Below are 23,102 nucleotides of genomic sequence, written 5' to 3'. Positions count from 1 at the left end.
CAAATTGCAAGGGGGTATTGATAACAAAGTGATCTCAGAGCAGATATACAGAAGGACTAGCAATAGCAATAGCACCTAGACTTTATAGTGCTTTATAGTCCTCTCTAAGCGGTTTACAGAGTCAGCATATTGTCCCCAATAATCTGGGTCCTCTTTTTACTAACCTCAGAAGGATGGAAGGATGAGTCAACCTTGAGCTGGTGAGGATTGAACCCCTGGCATTCTAACCACTGCGCCACCATGGCTCTTGAATGTAATTAAAAAGAACATAATCCTTTTCTCTCCTACTGTAAAGAATCCCTCCACTAAAACTAAAGTATTTGCTAATATTAGTGAACGATTCTCCCCACAAAAGAACCTAGGCCCACCAAAGCAGCTGTAAGAGAAAACAACAGCAGATCCTCCAAACAACATCTGCAAAGGAGGACAAATGTGTTTCCAGCTCTTATTTCATAACACAGCATCAAACCCCATGTTTTAGGGAGTGGTTATTAATTACTGGATATCTTAAAAACGTAGTGGCATATCCAATTAGGAACTCAAGGTTTTTTTATTTACAGATCAAGAGATCTGAAAGAATAGATGAACATTCAGTTTTCATGTGAAATAAAGAACTGCTTCACATCTTACTACCGCCTTCTTCTTACTTTGCAGTGATGAAAGTATTTCAGGAAACTCACGTAGCCAGCATTGATTCACATCCTTGTGCATAGTGCCCTTAATTCCAGCAATTGTCACTCAGTAAACATTTTCAGTTCTGTGTCAGACAACTCCAATATATAAAGCAGTCGGTTAGCAGAATCACTATGTCTTACTCCTTCTGTCATCTCTTAACAGCAATGGTTACTGCAGGAAGCCAGCTTTAATTTGATTTGTAATTGTGTACAGGTAACAATTGTATGAGAAAATGAGATTCTCTTTTAGTGTGTTTCAAAACCACTTGACCTGCCATCCTTCAGAGAACTACAATATCTGGGCTTTAGAAATCTTTTACAATAACCAGATGACAGAAAAGAGTCATACAGAATTACGGATCCATGCTCAGTTTCACAATATTTAAAGCATTTTTCAGCTATTCACAATCTGACTTTATGAAGCTGTATTAATTATGACCAGAGTGTTTATGCTACCACAGATCAATAACCATCCTGGTTATTCTTGCAAATTTTCATTTAATCAGGCCACCTTTTTTTTAAAAAAAAAAAAACTGCATATGCTGGAAAAGTGGCCTATATCACATTCTCTTGCAGCTTTTTCACTTTGGATAACTTCCATGAACCTGAAAAGGTATAAATAATTAAATAAATAAAATAATGACTTAGAAATTAAGAAGTACACAATTGTAATATCATAGAAAAAGAGTAATCCATTGTGTCACTTTTTTTTTTCCTAAGCTTTCCTACAGCATACTTGGGAAAAATAATGCAAGCGTTTCTGAAAGCACTCTGAATTAAAAAACAACAACAACATTGGCTTATAAACCAGTAATAAACTCACTTGCTTTTCCTAACTGATGGAACCCACAGTGAGAACTGACCTTCTCCTTGCTCATCTCTGTATTTTACATGGATCTCTACAACACAGTCCTTTCAGCAGTTCCAATAAGGCTCCACACCCATTTGCATCACTCAGGTTACCCTGATGGCAGAGATAAACCTCCAGATGGTCTTAATGCCTTGCTAAAAGAATGCAAATGACCAGCTGTCTGCAAGGAATATAAATCCTTCCATTCCCCACCATCCAGTCAGAGCTGAAGAAGCTTCTTGGATGAGAAGTGAAATGTCTTCAAAGAAAAAAAAATGGAAATTCCAGTTGCCTCATGAAAAAGCACCTTTGGGACAACCAGGACCTGGATGACTGAGAATCTTCATAGACATGGCTCTCTAAGTATTTCTAAATTAGGATGTATAATGTTGTCAATATTTATTAATCCAACTTCCTTCACAGTCTTGTAATTGGAAACCACTAGTTTTCAAAGGCAGATTTTGGCAGCAAAAGTTATATAATGTAATTCAGTATGTTACTTTTACCCCAAAGAGGCCAAAAATAGATACAGGGCATTAAGAAGACATCAACGTCTATTCTTATACTTTGAAAAATGCTGGGAACTGAAAGCACTCAGCAAAGGAAATCAGCTCAAAATGCTATAAGATAAAATGTAAATTCTATTTCTTTCCCTGGAATTCTGGACTATAATTTAACTACAAAAGCTGATGTCTTTTGTAAGATAAAAAAAGGAAAAAGGACCTATAAATGAAATGCTATATTTATTAAACAAGTTTCATGGAATACCAGCTTTGTTGCTTTGTGCCTATTTGTCCTTTGTGCCTATTGTCCCAGTATGAAGAACTACCAAAAGTGTTTATTTCAAATATAAAAGTAGAACTGAGTAGGTTTCTTTGGGAGAATTGTGTCAGTGTTAAAATTGACTAATAAACATTACCTTAAAATAAGGTTTAATTGTCCTTAAATTTATCAAATCTCAGACAGGATATGTATCATTACAGCAACAGCCAATATTCATTGGCAAAGCAAGAAACAAATTCCAATTATATTCTAGACCTAGCTTTCCCTACCAAGTGCTGTTCATATGTCTTAATCTTCAGTTCCCTTAAGTCTTGGTCAACACACGGAGTGTTACAAATATGGATTTGTGCTACTGTTATGATGTTTCTGAAACAATATCTTGTAATTTTTTTAAAAAAAATCTATTCTTTACTATTAATTCCTTCTTGCAGTAACAGCTTGGCAACTTTTACAAAATAATTTTCTTTAGTTCATAATAACATTTGTATTCATTTGACCTTTTAAAAGCAATGACGCTTGCATTGAAATTGTTCTCACAGCACCACAAAAGTTATGAGACCAAAAACAGGCGTCCCTGCTTCAACATTTTGTGATACCAGAAAATTCTGGTCTAAATTTATATTTTCAGGGGTGGGAACAGCATTCTTCACAATCATTGTCTACATGCAAAAGCTGTTGAACTTTCAAGCAAGTAAATCCAGGTAAGTGCTTTCTTATTTATCGGGATCATGATGTTACAGAAATCAATGTTAAAAAAAAACCACTGGCTATAAAATTCACCCCAAGAACTATGGGACCAGCTTCAACTTGTTAAACTGTTTCTAAGGGCACTAAATTATGTGGAAAATTACCTTCCCTCAAAGGTTGTATTTTCAACATATGTCCAGAGAAGACACCTTCACAGTATTTGTTATAAGAATGGAGTTAGAGCTTTCACAAGCAGAGAGGTTGAAAACTAATTCTTCCCTCAACTTCTTTGTCCTTCAATAGATGAATCTTTAACCCCAAAAATGTGCAAAGAGAAATAGAATAGTGGAGAAGCTACTTCAGCGATAGTTCTATGGTGCAACTACTTCAAAATGACACCTGAATGGACTAATAGCTGCTTAGTCTGGATTTACATGTCACAGTAGGTTTGAGACTTCTGTATGCAATAGGATGCTTAACTAAGAGATAGGGACAGTTTAAATAATTCAACCTCAGCAGCATAAAATATTGGTATTGCCAGGGTGTCTATAGGATTTCCTCAGCATAGTTTTTCAACTTGCAATATGTATTGCAGAAGTATGTATGCATATATGTACGTATGTATGTATGTTATTCTCGAATTCAGCTGTAGTGTGAACAGGACCAAAAGATAACCATGAAGTTGTCATCAGTGTCTTTGCAAGTTTTAGTCCATCTTCTAAGAAGCAATTGTATCTAATGGTGCTTTAGGACAAAATTATACAGTGGCTGAATTTCATTTAGATCCTGACCTTCAGTACTCACTGTTAACTACACTAGTTTCTTTCACAATTACAAACCATTCTGGCCTGCTACCTGAGAACAGTGCATTGCATTTGGCCTGAAATTTGTCCCAGGCAAAGACTGTTTTGTATAGGACATCTAGGAACTAGGATCATCCTAAAGCCAGTTTGATCTAGTGGTTAAGACACAACTAGAAATCAGGATACTGTGATATCTAGTCCCATCTAAATCGGCTGGGTGACTTTAGGCTAGTCATTGTCTCTCACACCTATTCATCTCAAAAGGTTGTTATTCTGGGAAAAATAGGAGAAGGACGAAATATCAGATATGTTTGCCACCTTGAATTATTGTACCGTACACTTCTAGCTATTGTCTGAGAAGTGAAGAGACATGCCATTTTACCTGTTATTTTTTTTACATTAATGAAATCTCAGATACTTGGATAACTATGATAAGCACACAAAAAGTATAATAGTTTGGGCATTTTCATCTGCTTAGTTTATTATTTATATTTGCAAGGCCCCTATTAAAAAGGTTCTCCAAGTGTTGAACAATTATTTAAAAATAAAGTGGCAACAAAACTTTTTAATTTAATTGAAGCAGAAAAATTTAACATTCAACATTCAAGAGAATGTTTCTCTGATCCATTTGCTCAAAACTGCTTACTTGAAGTTTTTTGCCATTGTTTTATCTATGTTGTACATAAAACTTCCATACTGAATACAGTTTGCTTGCACTGTATGAAAAGGACAGAAGCTGGGTCAGCAAAGGGCAAAGTAGCAAAATGCAGACATTTCAGGGCGAAGATAACTTCACTGCACTGTGTTCCTCCTGAAATGCCTTTCTCTGCTTTAGAAAAAACATAGCTGAATAAGTATATAAATAGAATTCAGAAGGTTTTAGTTTCATCAAAATAGATAGCTAGAAAAAAGCATAACATGACAGAAACTTTATCAGTTTCTGTCACCTTCTGAAATAATTTCACTAGCAACTTATCATTATATAGAAAGATTTTTTTTAAAAAAAGCTGGCATAAAATAAATCTAGAATTGCAAATGCAGAATTTCATATGGCTGAGAATACAGACTGGGAAACAGCACAAGGTGCTTTATATAGGGTCATTTGATACTACTATAACTGACCTGTGCAGGACTACAGGGTGTAGTCTTTTTATTGAAAAGCCTAATGTTAAAGAAAACACAGTTCCAAAATCCTGAGGAAATTCAATTAGAATATAAAATCAAGACACTGACTGTTGGATTCAGTTCCAACGAATCAAATGAGACTTAATTCCTAAAGTGTTCAGGCTAAACAAGTCTGTGGGGTCCTTGGTGCTCTCTGCGCTTGGTGGTTTTCTTGCAGATGTTTCATTACCAAACTAGGTTAGCATCGTCAGTGCATAAAACCACTAAGCTCAGAGAGCACCAAGGACCCCACAGTTGAACCCAGAGCTATAAATATTCTCTTCTATTAGCTAAACAAGTCTATGAGGGAATAATAATGAACTCAGTGGGAATTAAATTGAGTAGATATTGTTAGGATTGTACCATAAATATGTATTTGTTTATTTATTTACTTGTATTGCTCCTTTATTGTTTTTACATATCCAACATACCTTCCTTCTCCTATTTTTCTGGGGGGTGAGGTGGACTGAGAGACAGTGACTGGCCCATGGTCAAATGCATAATAAATCTCATTTTCCTAAATGTATTCTCCAATATTTCATATTTGGACTAAATGTTCCCTATTTTTTTCAGTATCCTTCATTTGCAAGGAAGGGGGAATTGTCTTGATGAATTTTAGCTGCTGATAAAAGCATTTACGAGCATTAAAAAGAAAAAAGGTCACCCTTATGAGAAACAAGATACTTTCATTCTATCAATAAAAGGTCAGTATCTCCATGGTACTTGCTCATTTCAGCATAGGAGTTTTCCACTGACTTTTTTAAAATAATATTTTATTAATTTTCCAGTTTTACATTTAAGTATTTAAGAAGCAACGTTGTGGCTGGGTTAATCAATAGTTCAATAACAAAATCTTTAGTACAAATCTCAAATTACAACATCAAATATTTCCTCTCTTTTTCCCTTTTAACATTTACTGTTTTGTATTTAAGCTAATACAGTTCTCATTAAATCAACTCAGTAAAAACATCATTATTACATTTATCAATAAAATTTTAGCTTATACGTATCTTAATTATTTTTTTGCATTCAATCTTCATAAACAATCCATATCCTGTTATTAATTTTCCCAATTTTTAGTTTCCCATCAATATTCCAATTTAATCTTTAATATTTATAATTTTCAGGTTTTAGGTAATCAAGATTTCCCTTATCTCAATTCATAAGATGTTGAGACTCTAGAAAGAGTACAGAGAAGAGCAACAAAGATGATTAGGGGACTGGAGGCTAAAGCATATAAGGAAAGGCTGCTGGAATTGGGTATGTCTAGTTTAATGAAGAGAAAGACAAGGGGGGACATGATAGCAGTATTCCAATATCTCAGGGGCTGCCACAAAGAAGAGGGAGTCAAGCTATTTTCCAAGGCACCTGAAGGCAGGACAAGAAGCAACGGATGGAAACAATCAAGGAGAGAAGCAACCTAGAACTAAGGAGAAACTTCCTGACAATTAGAACAATTAACCAGTGGAACAACCTGCCTCCAGAAGTGGTGAATGCTCCAACACTGGAAGTTTTTAAGAAGAGTCTGGACAGCCATTTGTCTGAAATGGTATAGGGTTTGGACAAGATGACCTCCAAGGTCCCTTCCAACTTTTTATTATTATTATTGTTATTATTGTTATTATTGTTATTATTGTTATTATTGTTATTATTATTATTATTATTATTATTAACAGAATCTAATATCCAAAATACACATTTTATCTATTTGAATATAATCTTGTTCTATTTCCTAAAAGTTATCTATTTCCCACCACATTAAATCATCTACTTAATAATACAATATCCCCTTTAATAAATCAAAACCATTGTATATATTATCTGGGTTAATCAATAAATCAAGCATATTCATAATAATTACTTTTTTTCTTTAGGTCTAATTTTTAAATATTAAACAGATAAAATTCTTATTTTCAACTAATTTCCAAATATTTTAAATCTAATGACCAAAATTCCCCTTATCTCAACTTCTCCCTTTAATCTAATTAATAATATGAAATCCCCTCTAATAAATCAAAACCCCAATTTTCTTCAGCCTTATTTTGGCTTTCTTCCATTGCCAACTAGCCTTCCATAACAGTGCTTTTAGATCGTCAAATAGATCTCCCTCTATTATTATATATGTTATTTGAAATAAAGGGGACCATTTAATTGCCATTTTTTGGAAGGATTAGCCCATTTGTATTCATAAAGTTGTCTCCCTATTATTCCAATTCCCCATAATTGCCCTGATATGTTTATCTTCCATTCAATCTGTTCTTCTTCTTTCTCAAATTTCTTCTGATTTACATAGAAAGTCTTTTCCATTTTTAATGTTGTCAATCCTTTTCTGGATTTTCCATTAATTGTATTTGTTGGTCAATTGAGTCCTCTGTCTTGATATTTGATTGTTCCACTTCTTCTGTTATCTTCTGCATTGTTAGTTCTTTAGTTGTAGTCAAGGTTTGGGTTTGTGTATCTAAGCTGGTGTCTTGATCTTTTATGTTAGGTCTTATTTTATCACGAGCTGAAAGAATGGTTTCATGTATTGCTTTCAACGTGGAAAGCATCTTTTCCTGGTCTTCATCCATCTCTTTCACGTGTTTATAAATAGTCTTTATAGTAGAAGTCATTTGTCAAGCAAGATGTTATAGTCCAAGGTATTTCATCATCTCATATAGTAATCAATACTCCTCAAATAAAGAGATAAGAAGGCAATTCCCCACATATAACTCTGAAAGTCAGTAAGGTTTACGTTCACAGTTCAAGTAGGCCAGTTATGCCGCCCAGCTGTTCTCTTACAGCTGAGTTTCTCACAGGCTGGTATCCAGGTCAAAAAAGTTTTATCTAAGGTCTGGGCTTTGAGCCAAGTCTCTATTAAGAAATAACAAGTTGTAATACCAAACTTCACCACAAGATGTCACTGATGCTGTTTAAGGTGTTTTAAGTCCAAAATTTTTATAATCCTTTTTCCAATTTTATTTATTTTTTGTAAATAAAAGCAAAAGTCTCCAATAAAAATAGGAAAAATTTTGGTCCCCAAGTTTCAGAAACATATAAATCCAATTAAATTAAAGTTGTTCTTTTAATGCTTTAATTCCCCTGGATAGTCGGTCGCCACTATTCTTAGAGGGTGGGATAGAAATTCCTTTCCCTCTCTCCTCACAGGGGGAAAAATACTTCAGGCAGCTTTTACAGGAAAAGAAAGTACTTAGGGTAAAGAGAAGATCGGATCTCACCCAGTTTCATCCGCATTGCTTTCAAAGTGCTTGGTGGTAAGTTTGACTTCGGCTGTCTATGGCCAGTCTTTCCTCTACCGATTTGGAAGGCTGCCCCGGATAGAGCGGAAGGGCTACTGCCCTCCCACAATCACGCGGGGGTCCCCTTCTTGTTCGTCACCCCTACAGGTTGACTCTTGACCCTTTCCAGGGTCCCCCAGCGGAGCGAAATCGAACGCGGAAGATGGAGCTCGCCTTCCAGCATCTGCGACAGCCACGATGGCAAACCGGAAGTCCTTCCACTGACTTTTTTAAAAGAGATGAAATGGTTAAAAAATGCCAAATCATTGGAAAAATTGTTACAAATGTCATCTGGCCTTTCCAAATGAGTTGTCCCAAAAGTCTTGTGTATTTCAGCTTTTTTGCACTATTCTTCACAGAGGAATGTGTGATAAACAGCAGCAGCAGCCACAAATTCTATTTTCTTCACATCTTCAGTTCATCACACCAATATCCATGAGTATTATAAAGCAGATCCTCATAGCCAACAGATCTAGTAATAATCTCATGTTGGACTATGGAAATTTGCACTACAGGTGGAAGGATGAGTTGGAATGGTGCTCCCCCTCCCAAAATTTACCAACAAAACACTCTCTGTATATTAGATATATCTGGGTTATATGCCTGACATACCTTTCCTATGTGAAAAGCAGTCTTTGTATAGATCCATGACTTCTTTGCAGCAATGTAGGAATGGTTTGCTGCAGTCACCTTTGGGGAGTTTTTTCCCCCTACTTCCTCATCCAGTCTACAGTCCTGGCATTGCTTGGTGTAGTCTCTCAGCCAAGTACTATCCAGTTCTAGCCTGACATAACATTTGAGCTCAGACAAGGTTAGCAGGGGGCTATCACCTATTAAAACAAGGTGACATCTCCTTTGAGATGAGCACAGCTCCAAGGATTTCATGTAACTTTCTTGGGCACAGACCTCTCAGAATGCTTTCCTTTATTTCTCAGTCTATCCTACAGGTTGAGGTTAAGGTTAAGGTATCCCCCGGTGGTCCCCATCCAAGTATTAACCAGGCCCAACTCTGAATAACTTCCTAGCCAGATAAGTTTGGGTAAGTGCAGCACCTGCTAAATTATACCATGAGCATATTTGGTACCCACAGTGGCCAGCTAGACACATTCAGGGAACTCATGAGCCAGCCTTGAGGACAACATCCTTAAGTAAGCGATACCAGTTACTTGTGTTTCTTAACAATTGTTATTCAGAAGCATACAGCCTTTAATACTGAAGAGAAAGTGTAGAAAGCATGACCAGTAGTCCTTAATTGCCTTATCATCTGTAAATTTCCTTCAGTTCCTTTGAAAGTGATTTAAATTGCTAACTACCATTATGTTGCGCTATATGTAGAATAAATTGCATATTGTTCTGTTTGTTTTCCATCTTCCACCATTCAGGTTATTTGAATGATCAAGGTTCTAGTAACATCCGACAAATATTATGCAAATATCCTATGGATTAAATTATAATTTTAAATTATAAATTAATCTTATTAAAAATTCAAAGGGATTGTCAAAGAATGGGGTGAACCTGAGTTCATATGGCCTTTATTTCATTCTTTGCTGCTATCCCATTTGGAATTCCACATGAAACCCTGTTTTAAGAATAATTACCACTCAACTGGAAAAGTGCAGAACAAGGCAATCAAAATAATCCATGTATTCAAATCCTGCTCTACAACAAAAAGTATTTATAGCTGGATAAATTGGGGATGGGGAAACAACCAAAAACAGTGTGGAAAATATATGAAATTATGGAGAAAATAAAAATATTAGAATTCAGATTTATCCAGTTACATTTATTGGCACTTACAATTTGGAAAAAAGGGACAAGAATATTAGATCACTAATGTACTAGAAACAATGGTGGACAATAATTTAGGAAATTGCCCTTAAAAAGTTAAATGGTAAACATGTCTATTAATAACCATTCAAAATACTATACTTTTTAAAATTGATATACCAAACAAAATGGTCTGATATTCTCAAATCTGTTTTCTCATGTTCTTTGAAATTGCTTTATCTAGATACTAAATACTGGGGGGGGGGGATTCTATCACATTGGTGGCTAGTATTATTTCACTCAGAAATAGAACTAAAATTCAAGGGAAGTAAGTAGTATCGAAAAGTAGAACATTATTTTCCTAAATAAAAACTGTCACGTGTAATCTGAGTGATTTCTATGAACCTAATTGAACCTAATTGAAAAAGGGAAAGATATTAGTTATTGTTGTTTCATGCTTTAAAACAAGTAATATTGTATATTCATTCTGCTTATACAATACACATTGTAATTAAGGAAAAAAAGTCCATACAATGTGATATATACCTGTGTACCTGACAGTATGTAGATATATATATGCCTGTTAACATCTAGTTAAATTCTGCAAGCAAGTTTGCTCATGTTTTATAGCTAAAAATGAAATCTCAGGAGTTCCAGGAACATCAGTTTATTTTTATCTTGCCTATATATATAAAAAGAATACAATCAGGAGAATTTAACTTGTGAATGGCATACTTCACAATAACAAATGTCCTAAAAGGTATTAATTGGCTGAGAAAAAGATTTTACTATGAATGCAAATGCACTATAATGCGAGCATTTCTTTTCATGTTGATTAAATTATGGCTAATTATGACTCATTCACAATCAGCATGCAAGGAAACTGGGTTTGCCAGACTTAAGCAAGAATACATTTTGAATTGTAATTAATTTTGCATGTATGGCTCATTTAAATTTCTGATTAAAAAAAGCAAGTATACACTGGGTTAAAAATAAATGCATGGAACCTGATAATGAACTAAAGCCATAGAAGAGAAATATCATTTGTTATACAATAGGCTGAAAATTGGCTATGGGCCAGTTCTCATTTTTGCTTCTGTTGCCTGATGGCTAAAGGTGAATAACTTAAACAAGTGAATAGGGCAGTACAGATACAAGATTTCTAATGAAATATTCATTGTGATCACAAGCACAGCAGTGAACACAGATAAAATACTAAGTACAAAGTTTTAAAACCAGGATTTGTTGAATGCAAAAAATAATTGCCTGGATTCAACTTGCACTGAACACCACTCCATGGTTGAGTTCACATATTATGCTAAGGGTTAGTGAGAGCAAAGAAACCAATTTTTGACCCAGTGCAATTAACAAAATCCAGATAATGCTTTTCAGATGAAGTAATCCTGATTCCATCACAGTAATTATAACACAGAAAATCAAGGACACATTTGTATATGGACATCAGGCCTATGCTTTCTCTTCCTACTATCACTCAGTTTTGGTTTTGGTTTGGCAGAGGAATGTTCAATACAGTCAGGAAATAAACATCTGATTCATTTGTTTCATTTAGTTCATTCTAGGACTGCCAATAGTACTGACTTCCCCACAAACTGAAGTTACTATTTTTTGACATCTAAATTCAATGCCCTATTTGTAACAGATAGAAGCAAGTAGAATACAGTAAAATAAAACAGAGTTGCTAGGTCTCTAAGCCACCCCTGTTTTCATCTCCCTAGCAAAAGCTGTGAGCTGGAATCTGCTGGATTATATAACTAGTGTTTCACAACTTTGGTGACTTTAAAATGAATGGTTTTCAGTTCCCCATGCTGGCTGGGAAATTCTGGGAGTGAAAATCCACCCATCCTATAGTCATCAAGGTGGAGGAGAACTGATCTAAACTATACAAAAGTGGCTGAGCACATTATATAGGCAAATCTCAAAGTGAAACATGCTATCTGCTAACTCTCAATGGAATGACATCCTGACTGTTCACTAAATACTGAACTCACTCATACAATCAAGAGAAGTCAGGAATCATTCATATCTGGTTTCTTAACCATTTATGGAAAAGGATAACACATGTGTTGCCCATTGTACACATAGCTAAAAAGCTGTTAAATACCTTCATTCTTATCGTCATATTTTTTATCATCTTTAGGATGATAAGCAGTATAATCCAACACGTTTGAAGAGCACTAATTAGGAAAGTCAGTTAAACATCACCCTGGTCGTAATTGTTTAATATTCAGCTGCAGAATCCATTCACCCCATTTCAATTTGATTAAACCCCACATGAACCCCTGGTCCTCCTATTTCAGAGCCAGCAGAGGTCCCTTACATGTACTTTCAAAGCCCTGGATGACTTTGTCTCTTATTCCTCTGCTCTTATATCCAAAATATGCCTTTGTATCTCATTGTCTATGTAAATGTCTCCTGTACTATCAGAAAAACATAGCTCTTTCCCACTCTGCCCTGTAAGCTGGGAACTAGCTGCTTGAATATAGTACTTCTATGATACCAACTCAATTTCTCATTGATCCACCTTTGGATCAACCCCATAAATCTCCGTACTCCACTGTAACTATATCTCCAAGCCTAAGCAAGAGGAGCTCAAACAGCTGAATTTTAGGGCTTTAGGCACATCTGCATAAAGCCCTAAAATCTTTCAGACTTGATATTCATTTAGTGTTGTATTAAGTGTAATGAATTGACTCTTTAAAGCAGCCACCTTGTTTTACGTTCACGTGGAAAAACAAGGGGCATTTTAATGAACAGCAGAGTAGTCCAGTACTTTTACAAGGTCTGAATAGCAACTCCTCAGTCACTTTCAAAGTATGCACATACATTCATTTATTACATTTTCAAATCACCAGCAATCAAAGTCAGAAAGGGGCAGCATTCATTTAATTAAAAACTTACAGATAAAATAGCAGCCAAAGAAAGAGCACATTTAGAACTACAAATAGTATCTGTGTAATATAAATAAATAAATAAAAAATAAAAACACTTAGCTTTTCTCCATTTTCTAAGATCATTTTGTTGGATATGAAAATGTAACCTCTGGGGGGGGAAATTTGACATAAATTTTGAATACTAATATAAGTCTTAAAATATAGATAACTATGGCAGCATTCCAAAATAACTGCATCAGGGGCTAACTGCTAGAGATGTATTTCTCAGACTGTTTTATATGGAAAACTAAGCTTAAGAGCTATTTATGGAACAGATTAATGATCTTTCCAAAATACCAGATTGCTAGTCTTTCCATTTAGTGGCTAAACACTTTAATTGAAGAAAAAAAACTCTCTTCAGAAGTACGTTTTGAGATGAGCACATTTATTAACATGGCACATTGGTAATTTCAGTTATCTTGCCCACACAAAATCTTTCAAACCAAATAATGATCTCTAACTTCAAACAATTGAGCATCCTGTTTTATTCCACCATTTCAGCACAAATCCCTGTAGAACTATGGAAATAATGATTATAATTTCAGTCTTAATTACATGAATTACTAGTATCATTTTAGTTTCCATAACATCAATCGCATCCGCATTCTGAAGGTGAACACACATACATAAACCTACTTTAGGTACCACATATTAGACAAAGTGAATGTGCTATATTATGAGATGTAATAGTGCAACCTTTTGAGTCTTCATTTTTACTCCAATTAAATTGTCATGCAAAATTACACATCTACATCTACCATATATAGATTCAAAATGCATGGATGTGGTTATTCATGTGATCTATTCTGAAATAACATATACAGATCCATTCTCTAACGTTACTTGCCAATGGATATTACCTGTTTGTTTTCATATAGTACCAATATCAATAGTTTTGTGGTCAGAAACCACCCAGCTGGCACACATGACCGATTCAAATCTGTTCCCATTCATCTATCACCATCTTGTTTCTATTTCAGAATAATCTTTATTTGCACAATACATTAACTAGGTCATGGGGCGTGAAGAACACTGAATCAGTTGACCAAGTCAATTAAGCCTAAAGGAGTTAGAGTTAGCCTTAAACAGACTTGTCTGTTTGGGATTAAACTAATTAGCCAACCAACTGTGCCACCTGAATACTGACTAGAAGGTTAATAAATTTCTCCTCATCTATAATCAAAATGAAGCTCTAGAGAGATCCCACAAAATGTGACTCTTTTAGGCATGCCATCTCTGTGCCTAGTTTGGTTTTTACTGCCCTTGTGGAATATGTAAAAAAAAAAATAAGGGCAAAAACATGTGTATTCAGTATGGCCTATATAATTATCTACATTGTTTAATCTATTTTAAATAAAAAAGGTGTCCAACAATAGAAAGGAAAATGAATCTCTTAACCTTCTTGGTGACATTTGGGGAGACTGTAAATATAGCAATCACTTTCAGCATATTCCCAGTTGCGTTAGTGTCACATGGACTGGAGGTAGGTAAATTGGAGAGGTGATTTTTGGGTGAACCAACTTATAGCCAGCAATTATTTACATTTGTTTGTCCAGATACAGTATGTACGATGATACACTGACATACTTCACTAGATTACACAATAACCTAAATTAAGATGCATCATCTAATGTCGCAAATTATGACAACACACTTCCATATAGTTCTAATAACTTGTATTCTCTTTTTTGCCAGTGTTAAGGATTCATAGATCAATATCAGAGTCAGTGGTCACAAATGACTCAATCTTCTATCTCCCATTCATTTCTTAATTATCTATCATTAAATTAAATTATAAGAATAATCAAGCTTGATAATAATAGAAAGGTATTTTTAGCTCTGGATATGTAGTATGGAGTAACACAATAAAGATTATTAAAAGAATGGAGAGAATCACATTAATTATATATCAAGGAGTTAATTTTGATTTGAAGAAAAAATACAAGTCAAAGGCTGACCTATTTCCTTCAAGACAATCTCCCAAAGTTCCAGAAAGTTTCTCCCAAACCTTTGTTATTCATAGATCATAGGCCCTAATTAAATAACCCAGCCTCGCACACTTTCAATATGGTGGGTTTTTGGGATCTTTGTATGTGTATATAAATGTTTGTGTATACACATACATGCAATTAGATGTTTAAATCTGTAAAATGGTACATGGAGTTACAATGATGTTGCTTTGAAAATGAAAATACAGCCCCAAAACCTAGATTGAAACAGAATTGCTAAATTAAAACTGGTAATGGACAATGAAACACACTGGAATTCATGTATGTGACAACAAAAGAAAAGATATGTACGGTTGTGGTGTCCCATTTGTCATTGGTAAAGGTATTTCAGCCTTCTTATTTTCAGGATAAGACTGAAAATCAGGCTTGTCAGATGCTATATTTTTACTATCCTGCTCTATGGAGTAGAGAGTTAGTCTCTGACAGAAGGCTACCTGAAGATTTACAGGCGGCTGTTATGTATAAGCTGGGTTGACAAGATCAGAATTGAGGAGGTGATAAGCTGCCTGGGAAAGCCAAGGGAAATCATCAAAACAATTAAAAAATGAAAATTAGAATATTTCGGACATGTGATGCGACACCCAGAAAAATACGGCATACTCCATTTAATCCTCCAGGAAAAGATTGAAGGCAAACGAGGTCCAGGCAGAAGAAGATCATCATGACTTCAAAATCTAAGGGACTGGTTTGGACAAAACTCAACAGCACTTTTTCATGCGGCTGCTGATAAAAACAGGATCGCCAACATGATCGCCAACGTCCGATAACGGATATGGCACAAGAAGAAGAAGAAGAAGTTATATTCTTGCTGTGACACTTTTTAGCTGTGTCTTTTATTATTTTATTTTAACAATTCAGTATCTACTCATCTCAAGAAGTGACTCCAATATTAAGTATAAGAATATTACAATAAAAATTACAAAAATTATAAAACTATAATGCTATGTGGAAACAATCTTGGGAGACAGGAGAAAAAGATACTGCCTAGGGAACGATCACATAAGAGAAGGTACAGCCTGCAGTTGTATAACAGACAAAAAGAAAAAAAACCCAGAAGGGGACTTCCCTTAATTTCTAAGGCTGTAAAAAAAGATGGCAGGAAATTTGTATAGTTAGACTTGCAAGATTAATGTCAGCCTTCCCAGAATCATGACCAGCTGAGCTAGTTCTACTTTACCGTAAGACTACATTAACAGACTCTCCCAAATCAAGCAACATTACAACAATTGGAACAACAGTTCTCAGAATTCCTAGTCAAGTAGATTTAACTCTCAATAGAAGAGAGTATCAGTAGCTGAGGATTGAACTTTGAAATCCCTGGTGCTTTCTGAGTTTTCAGATGTTTCATTATGCAGTTGGTCAACATCATCAGTGTGAGTGATCATCAAAGAGTGCACTGATGATGTTACCTAGCAGGGTAATAAAATGTCTCCAAGCAAACACCAAGATCAGACAGCACCCAGGACTCCACAGATTTAATTATACTGGCAGACAATGCATATTAATATGTTTAGGTATTGCATTTCCTGCTTTGCCATGGTTTTCAGAAACCACTAAAGGACTGGGAATTAAAATATGTTTAAGGTGATTGATTTCTATAGGTTTATGTTTTCTGTAACATTGTTGCCTACGTACTTTGTGGTGGCAAATTCTGTGTGAACCAAGGCCAAAATTGACAATGAAGCTATTGATGGAACAAATAAGGGCAACCTTGCCATTAAATATCTAAAAATCATAAATCAGATCTCATAACTTTTAGTGGAGTAAAAAGTCACTATAGATCTACACTAAAGAAGAAAAAAACAGTAAAAAGCTATTTCTTGTTATCCAAAAAATACCAAAACTCCTAACATGTAGGAATTATAGTTTGCCTGCCCATATTCAATTCTGCAATATCTGCAAGTCCTCCTAACGTGTAGGAATTATAGTTTGCCTGCCCATATTCAATTCTGCAATATCTGCATGGTATGGAAGGAATAAATGAAATTTCCAGGCAAATTATCCTAGCATTTAGCAACGTCATAATTCCTAGAACTCAGTCCATTTTTAAATACTCGAAAGAATTTAATATAAAATGAAGGAAATAGTCTTAGGATGTTTGTGTCCTTCCAAATTATAAGCCAAGAAATAAAGATATCTTTTGAAAGACAGAACGGCATTATTTTATCAGCTTGATAACACTTTATCTGAGTAATCCAACTGTTGTTCTCCTCTTTAAAAGAAAAACTTATCCTCCAGGCACAATCCTCTTTGGATCCAAACATCTTCAGCTTTGAAATAAAAGTTTATCTAATGTGACGTATACCAAAACAAGGCTTTTGTGTGCCTCAACGGGGATTTGGGAAGATTGGTTAATGCAAGTAAGGAAGCCCTTTGGAAAGAATTCCAGCTGCTGCAGTGCCACAGACCCAGTTGAAAAGCCCCTGAGAAAACAGCAGAAGCAATGGATTGCAAATCAGGGCTAATTCTGGCAAGGCCCCATTACAAGTGGCAATGTGATTCTAAATGTTCAGTAATGCCATTAGTAATGCCATCAGTAATGCCATCAGATAGATATAACATATATTAAAATTGCTGCAAAACTCTTGCAGTTTGATAAAAATTTTAAATGCCTGATAGTAATTCAGTTCTCAAAACCGATATTGCCTTTCACAGGCATTGGCAGTTGCGTTTCTGTGCAAAACAGAAGAACTGTATTCATATTTTCGAAGTAAATGATAAATGTGAACTAATGACGCAGAATCATTCTCTCCCAATGGGGCTTCTCCCAAGTACAGGTGGTCCTTGACTTACAACAGTTCATTTAGTGACCGTTCAAAGTTACAACGGCACTGAAAAAAAGAGGCTTATGACTGTTTTTCACACTTATGACCATGGCAGCATTTCCATGGTCATATGATCAAAATTCAGACGCTTAGCAATGGACTCATATTTATGATGGCTGCAGCGTCTCGGGGTCATGTGATCCCCTTTTGAGACCTTCTGACAAGCAAAGCCAATGGGGAAGCCAAATTCACTTAACAACTGTGTTACCAACTTAACAACATCAGTGATTCACTTAACAAATGTGGCAAGAAAAGTCGTAAAATGGGGCAAAGCTCACTTAACCAATGTGTCACTCAGCAACAGAAATGTTGGGCTCATTTGTGGTCGTAAGTCAAGGACTACCTGTAAAAAATGACAGCACAAGAGATCTTGGGTGGGAGATTTGCATTGTGAGGAGATACATATTCATTTTCTGCACATCCTTTCTGCCACTGATTTTATTTATTCCAAATTTTCTCTTCCTCCCCCACAACCATTAGTTATCCAGCAGGTAAAACTTCACTTACAGGAATTCTTTAGCTCTTCAGACTTAGGGAGACTGATAATAATTACTTGGACCTATCAGATATGACTGCGGTTACATGGCCACATATTTAGTTCTCCAACATCTGCTGCCTCTGAAGAATGTTCATAACCTTCAATTGCTTCAGAATGATGTATCAGAATGTTAACTGAGGTCAGTTATGAAGTATACATGACTCCAAGGTTGGCTTCTAGGACCTGAAATGCTCTACAATGCTCTAAATTAATTGAGTCCATTTACCTGAAGGAGCAACTCCTCACATCACAGCCTGATATGTTTTGCAATATTTTGGAGGTCATTTTAAGTTATTTCCCTGAAACACACTCGATGAAGGTTTCAGAGAGAATTCTCCTCTGCAGCCATCAACATTTCAGTCAGAAGAAAATATTTTGTAAAATCTTTGGCTCCAGCAACCAACCAAACACACTACTGGAATGGAATGCTGTTTTGGCTCCTATTTCTGGTGCTTCCTACAAAAGCAAAACACAGGCATGACAGTTTTTCTATCCGGAGGTCCTCTAAGGTGATTTGATTCCTTATTAGAATTCCTTTCTGTTTCCAGAACAACATTTTCTTATCTGCCTACCAGTTGTCCACTAGCCTCTGAGAGTGAAGTTAGAATTGAAGAAGACCACCTCAGACTGGATTTTTTTTAAAATCTATCCATTCATGCCAATAGCAATAATAATTTATACGTGGCACAAACAAAAGTACAGTTAACACAGTAATGTACTCCAAACTCAAACATATATCTCTCTCAGGTCACGAGGAGCCAAGATATATCAAAATGCTATACATATTTGCAAAACAATCAATATGCAGGCACCAGATTCACAATAAATACAGTAACATCATCAGAGGCAATCCTATCTATCTGAATGGATATTTGTGTATTTCATACAACTTTTGTTTGATTGAGCATATAAAGATGTGCAAATCTAGGCATATTTACTTAGAGGTAAGTCCCTGAGGATTCCCTGTGTATTTCGTAGTGGATTTGTGATAACTGCCTTCATGGATAAAAATTACAGTTGCATACATACAGTTACATACCAATAGCAATTCCATTGTTAATTTTGACTACCTTTTTATTCTATTTTGCTTAATGTGAGCACAACTCTGTTAGTCTTTCTATAACAATTACATAACAGTATGATCACTGATGTTTTAATTTGGGTTGGGAATGTTTTTGTAACAACATATTTCAGTAAAATCCTATGCAAACATTATCGACATAGCATTATCAACTGAGTAAGTTAAGCAAGCTATTGTGGAATGTATGACACCATCACACGCAATCTGGTCAAGCAGATGAATTGGTTCTGATAATATGGATTCTGGCTCCAAAAGACAAATTTCTCATGTATAGAACACAGTAACAACTAGCACAACCATCCAATGAAAGTTTATCAGAACAAAATACTGGTGAAGAAGGATCAACAGACACTATTTGAGATGCATAGGGCTGCGATATGTAGAAAAGCTGTTCGAAATCAGATGCCCTGCCACTAGTAAGAGGTTTTTCAATAAGAAAGCCTAGTTATATATAATTAGTGTTTTAAAGTTTGTTTATTAAATATAATTCTTATTGTAATGATATTATTAAAATCCTATCTGTAAAAACAGGATACAAGCTATTTCAGACATTGTCTCTGCATTAACAAAATATACTTAGCTTCTTTGCTAATCCATTGTTGCTGGTGAGAGATTTTTTTGTACATAACCTAACCAAACAAGCTAAATTTAAAATTTAGCTCTAAACCCTCCTCCCCATAAAATGAAATTTAACACAACCTAATAAAAATGTTGTGCTAACATAGTTATTGGGTTTTTTTTTTAAAAAGGACAGTTTTAACAGTATAGGGCTGAGTAAAAATGAGTGGCATCAGTGCAAGAATTTTGAACATGCACAAATTGTTTTAAAAATAAATATCTTTTAGTTCTATTTTCAAAAAATGTTAGACTGAAAATATTTCATAATCATCAGCCATAGATACATTTTAATGCCATATATCTTTATCTATTTAATATATATCTTACATCAGTTCCCAACAAAAGGAGTTATATTGGAGTGATGATTTTAAAAATTCTGTTGAAGAATACAAGAGTTTAGTGAAGCTGAGACTGTTAAGATGTTCCACTTCTTCTAACAAATTGAATTTTGTGTCCAAAAACTGCTTTTGTAATTCCACATAATTTATAGACGAAGAACGAATGAAATCAAGAATTTCAACATGGCTGTTTTCTCCCTTTCCATTATATGCACCACTCAGATAAAAGCTAAGCAACATAGATGTAAGATTAGGATTTTTAGCTTTATTGATTGAAAAATGGAGTGACTGATTGAAGCCTGATATGTTTCATACATGCTATATGCCAGTCTCTCTCTCTCTCAAACCTACCAACTCACAGCATTGTTGCTGTAGCATGGGGGGGGGAGAGAGATCTCTATTTCTTTGTGCTAAGTTCTCAAAAAAAAGGCAGCTGATCAATGTAATAGATAAATTAATCATTATTGTACCATATCCAGTTGCCTACCTTTCTGTACACCAACATATTTGGGGATTCATCGGCTACCCCATTGCTGCTCTGTCCATAGTTATTTCCTTGTGCCATGTCTTAAGGGCTGGGGGTTGTGGTAACTTGTTTGCAGAGCAACTAGCCTCTGTGAAGAATGAAAGTTATCTCAGTCAAATACTCTTTGGTAAGCAACTCCTCACGTCCGCAGTAGACAGCTCTAACTTTCTCCCAGTTCCTTAACAGGAAGTGTCCTTTTCACTCAGCCCTGTGGCCCTGCCCCAACTCCTGCCTCAAACCAACGCAGTAATTTCCTTCCAGCACCATCCAGCGGCCACTGGAAGTTTCATCTTGCCACCCCATTCTTGGCTAACCCAGCAGACTTTGCTTGAATGGCCATTCAGGAGGCTTTAGCATCAACATCCTAGAACCAGCATCACAGTGATGTAAGCATCTTTTCTAGCAACGGTTGCTTTCCCCCCCCCCCCCGCGCGCAAAACAAAACTTCCCACTGGACTGCAACCTTCGCCCTAGGTTTCAGCCACTTCCTTGCAGCTTTATTCAAAGTGGACCTACTTCTGTGCCACGTTAAAAACAAAGCAACGACCCAACGCCTTTGACTCTGCGACAGTCAGCCACGTGTCCGCTTTCAAATCCACATCTTTCCTTCCCAGGACCAATCTGAGGACCTGCTCTCTTCCCCCTTTCCTCTTCCTCTTCCTCTTCCACCTTCCTCTTCAATAACCCGGCCGCCTCAGCAAGGCGAAGCAGCATTCGGCGCCTCGCTCTTCTATGAGTTGGGAGAACCCGACTCGACTCCAAGAGCGGCCCTGACCCCTCTTAAGCCCGAACAGTCACAACACAAAGGTTGCTCGGCAGTCCTTGGCTCGCAGGTTCGGTTCCACAGTGGGTCCTCAACAGCCCTTCCCTTCCTCCCGCCGCCGCCTCCTGGCAGCAGCCTTCTTAGGCGGGCGTCTGCCTTGTGCCTTTGGGCAGCAAATGGCAGGCGCGCGATTGTTTTGCCCTGCAAGGGAAAGCGGAGAAGCTGCCTGAGATTTCAGCACCGCGGACAGTGCCTCGGGCACCTCCTCCTCCTCCTCCTCCCGCCCGCTGCTGGTTTTCCCACCCGAACGCCAGCCAGCCAGGCGAAATTCCCCCACTTCCCGCCGCCTGGCGTTATTTACCTCCTGGGCCAAGGTCACCCGGCGCACAGCGGCAGCTCGCTTCTCCTCGCCTGCTTGGACCACCCACCCAGCCCCGTGCAATAGGGCTCAGCCGGCAGAAGGCGGCAGGAAGCAAGGCTCGTTCATCACACAAGCAGCGCGCACACACGCTGCACTGCTTGCTCGCGCCGCCGCCGCCGCCGCCGCTCCTCCGGCGTTTGCAACTCCCTCAAAGCTTTGCTGAAGCGGAGCCAGCGGCAGCGGCGAGAGCGCTTCCCTCCCTCCCTCCCTCCCTCCCTGGAATGGAGTGAGGCTGTCTGTCACGTGGGAAAATGGAACGTCAAAGGTGCCGCCGCCGCCGCCGCCACAGCCACATGGCAACTGCGAAAAGCGCCCTTTGCGCTCGACTTTCCCGCGGGGGTGGTGGGATTGGACGGAGAAGGCGGGCGGCAAGAAATTGCTGACATTGACTCTGGGTTTGGGCAGTAACCGGGACGGCGATTTCGGCAAAATGAAGGCATGGGGTGTGGGGGGGAGAGAAAGCGAGAGAAGCCTCTGTTGCCACCTGCCTTCCTTTTAAAAGAAGCCTAATCTGCGCGCGGAACGCAACGGGAAATTAAGTCAATCTGCATCAAACCGGCTTCGAAAAGAGACCAAACGGGCGCTTAAACCCGATTAGAAACCTAGTTCAGAAAAAGCCCTCCACGGGCATCGATTTTCTCTAACTGCGGCTGACAGTGATTACGAAGTTCACTTGGCAGGAGGGGTGAGGGGTGGAGAGCTGGTGGAGCGAAGCGTGGAGATACCGTAGGCTGGAAAGAGCTGTGGACACAAACAAATAAAATCTAGGATTCTGAGAAAACTTGGGAAAGGGTCTGAGCTGGATTAGTGAATAAAATCAAAACATTTCATTGCAAATAAACGTATGGCAGAGAATGAGATGTATCGTGTAAATGGCAATAGCATTTAGATTTATATACCGCTTCACAGTGCTTTAAGCGGTTTACAGAGCCAGTATGCCGGCCTAAAGAACTCGGAAGGATAGAAGCCTGAGTCAACCTTGAGCCGGTGAGCCTCGAACTGCCCAACTGTCAGCTGAATTAGCCT

The 23,102-nt window shown here is 37.1% G+C and overlaps 1 protein-coding gene across 5 annotated transcripts in view; it reads right to left on the bottom strand.

Annotated features, from left to right (window-relative positions):
• RGS7 (regulator of G protein signaling 7) overlaps positions 1-20,931 on the bottom strand; it is a 174,481-nt gene extending 153,550 nt beyond the window's left edge. For all 5 annotated transcript variants that reach the window (XM_015816681.1, XM_015816683.1, XM_015816680.1 and 2 more), the window contains exon 1: positions 20,854-20,931. In XM_015816681.1, the coding sequence (XP_015672167.1) occupies positions 20,854-20,931 (78 nt within the window). The remainder of the gene's footprint in view (positions 1-20,853) is intronic.
• Between the last annotated feature and the right edge of the window lie 2,171 nt (positions 20,932-23,102).

The sequence above is a fragment of the Protobothrops mucrosquamatus genome, unplaced genomic scaffold (assembly GCF_001527695.2).
Source record: "Protobothrops mucrosquamatus isolate PMUCROS unplaced genomic scaffold, P.Mucros_1.0 scaffold480, whole genome shotgun sequence".
NCBI classification, from domain to species: domain Eukaryota; kingdom Metazoa; phylum Chordata; class Lepidosauria; order Squamata; family Viperidae; genus Protobothrops; species Protobothrops mucrosquamatus.
This window is presented reverse-complemented; position numbering and strand designations above follow the sequence as displayed.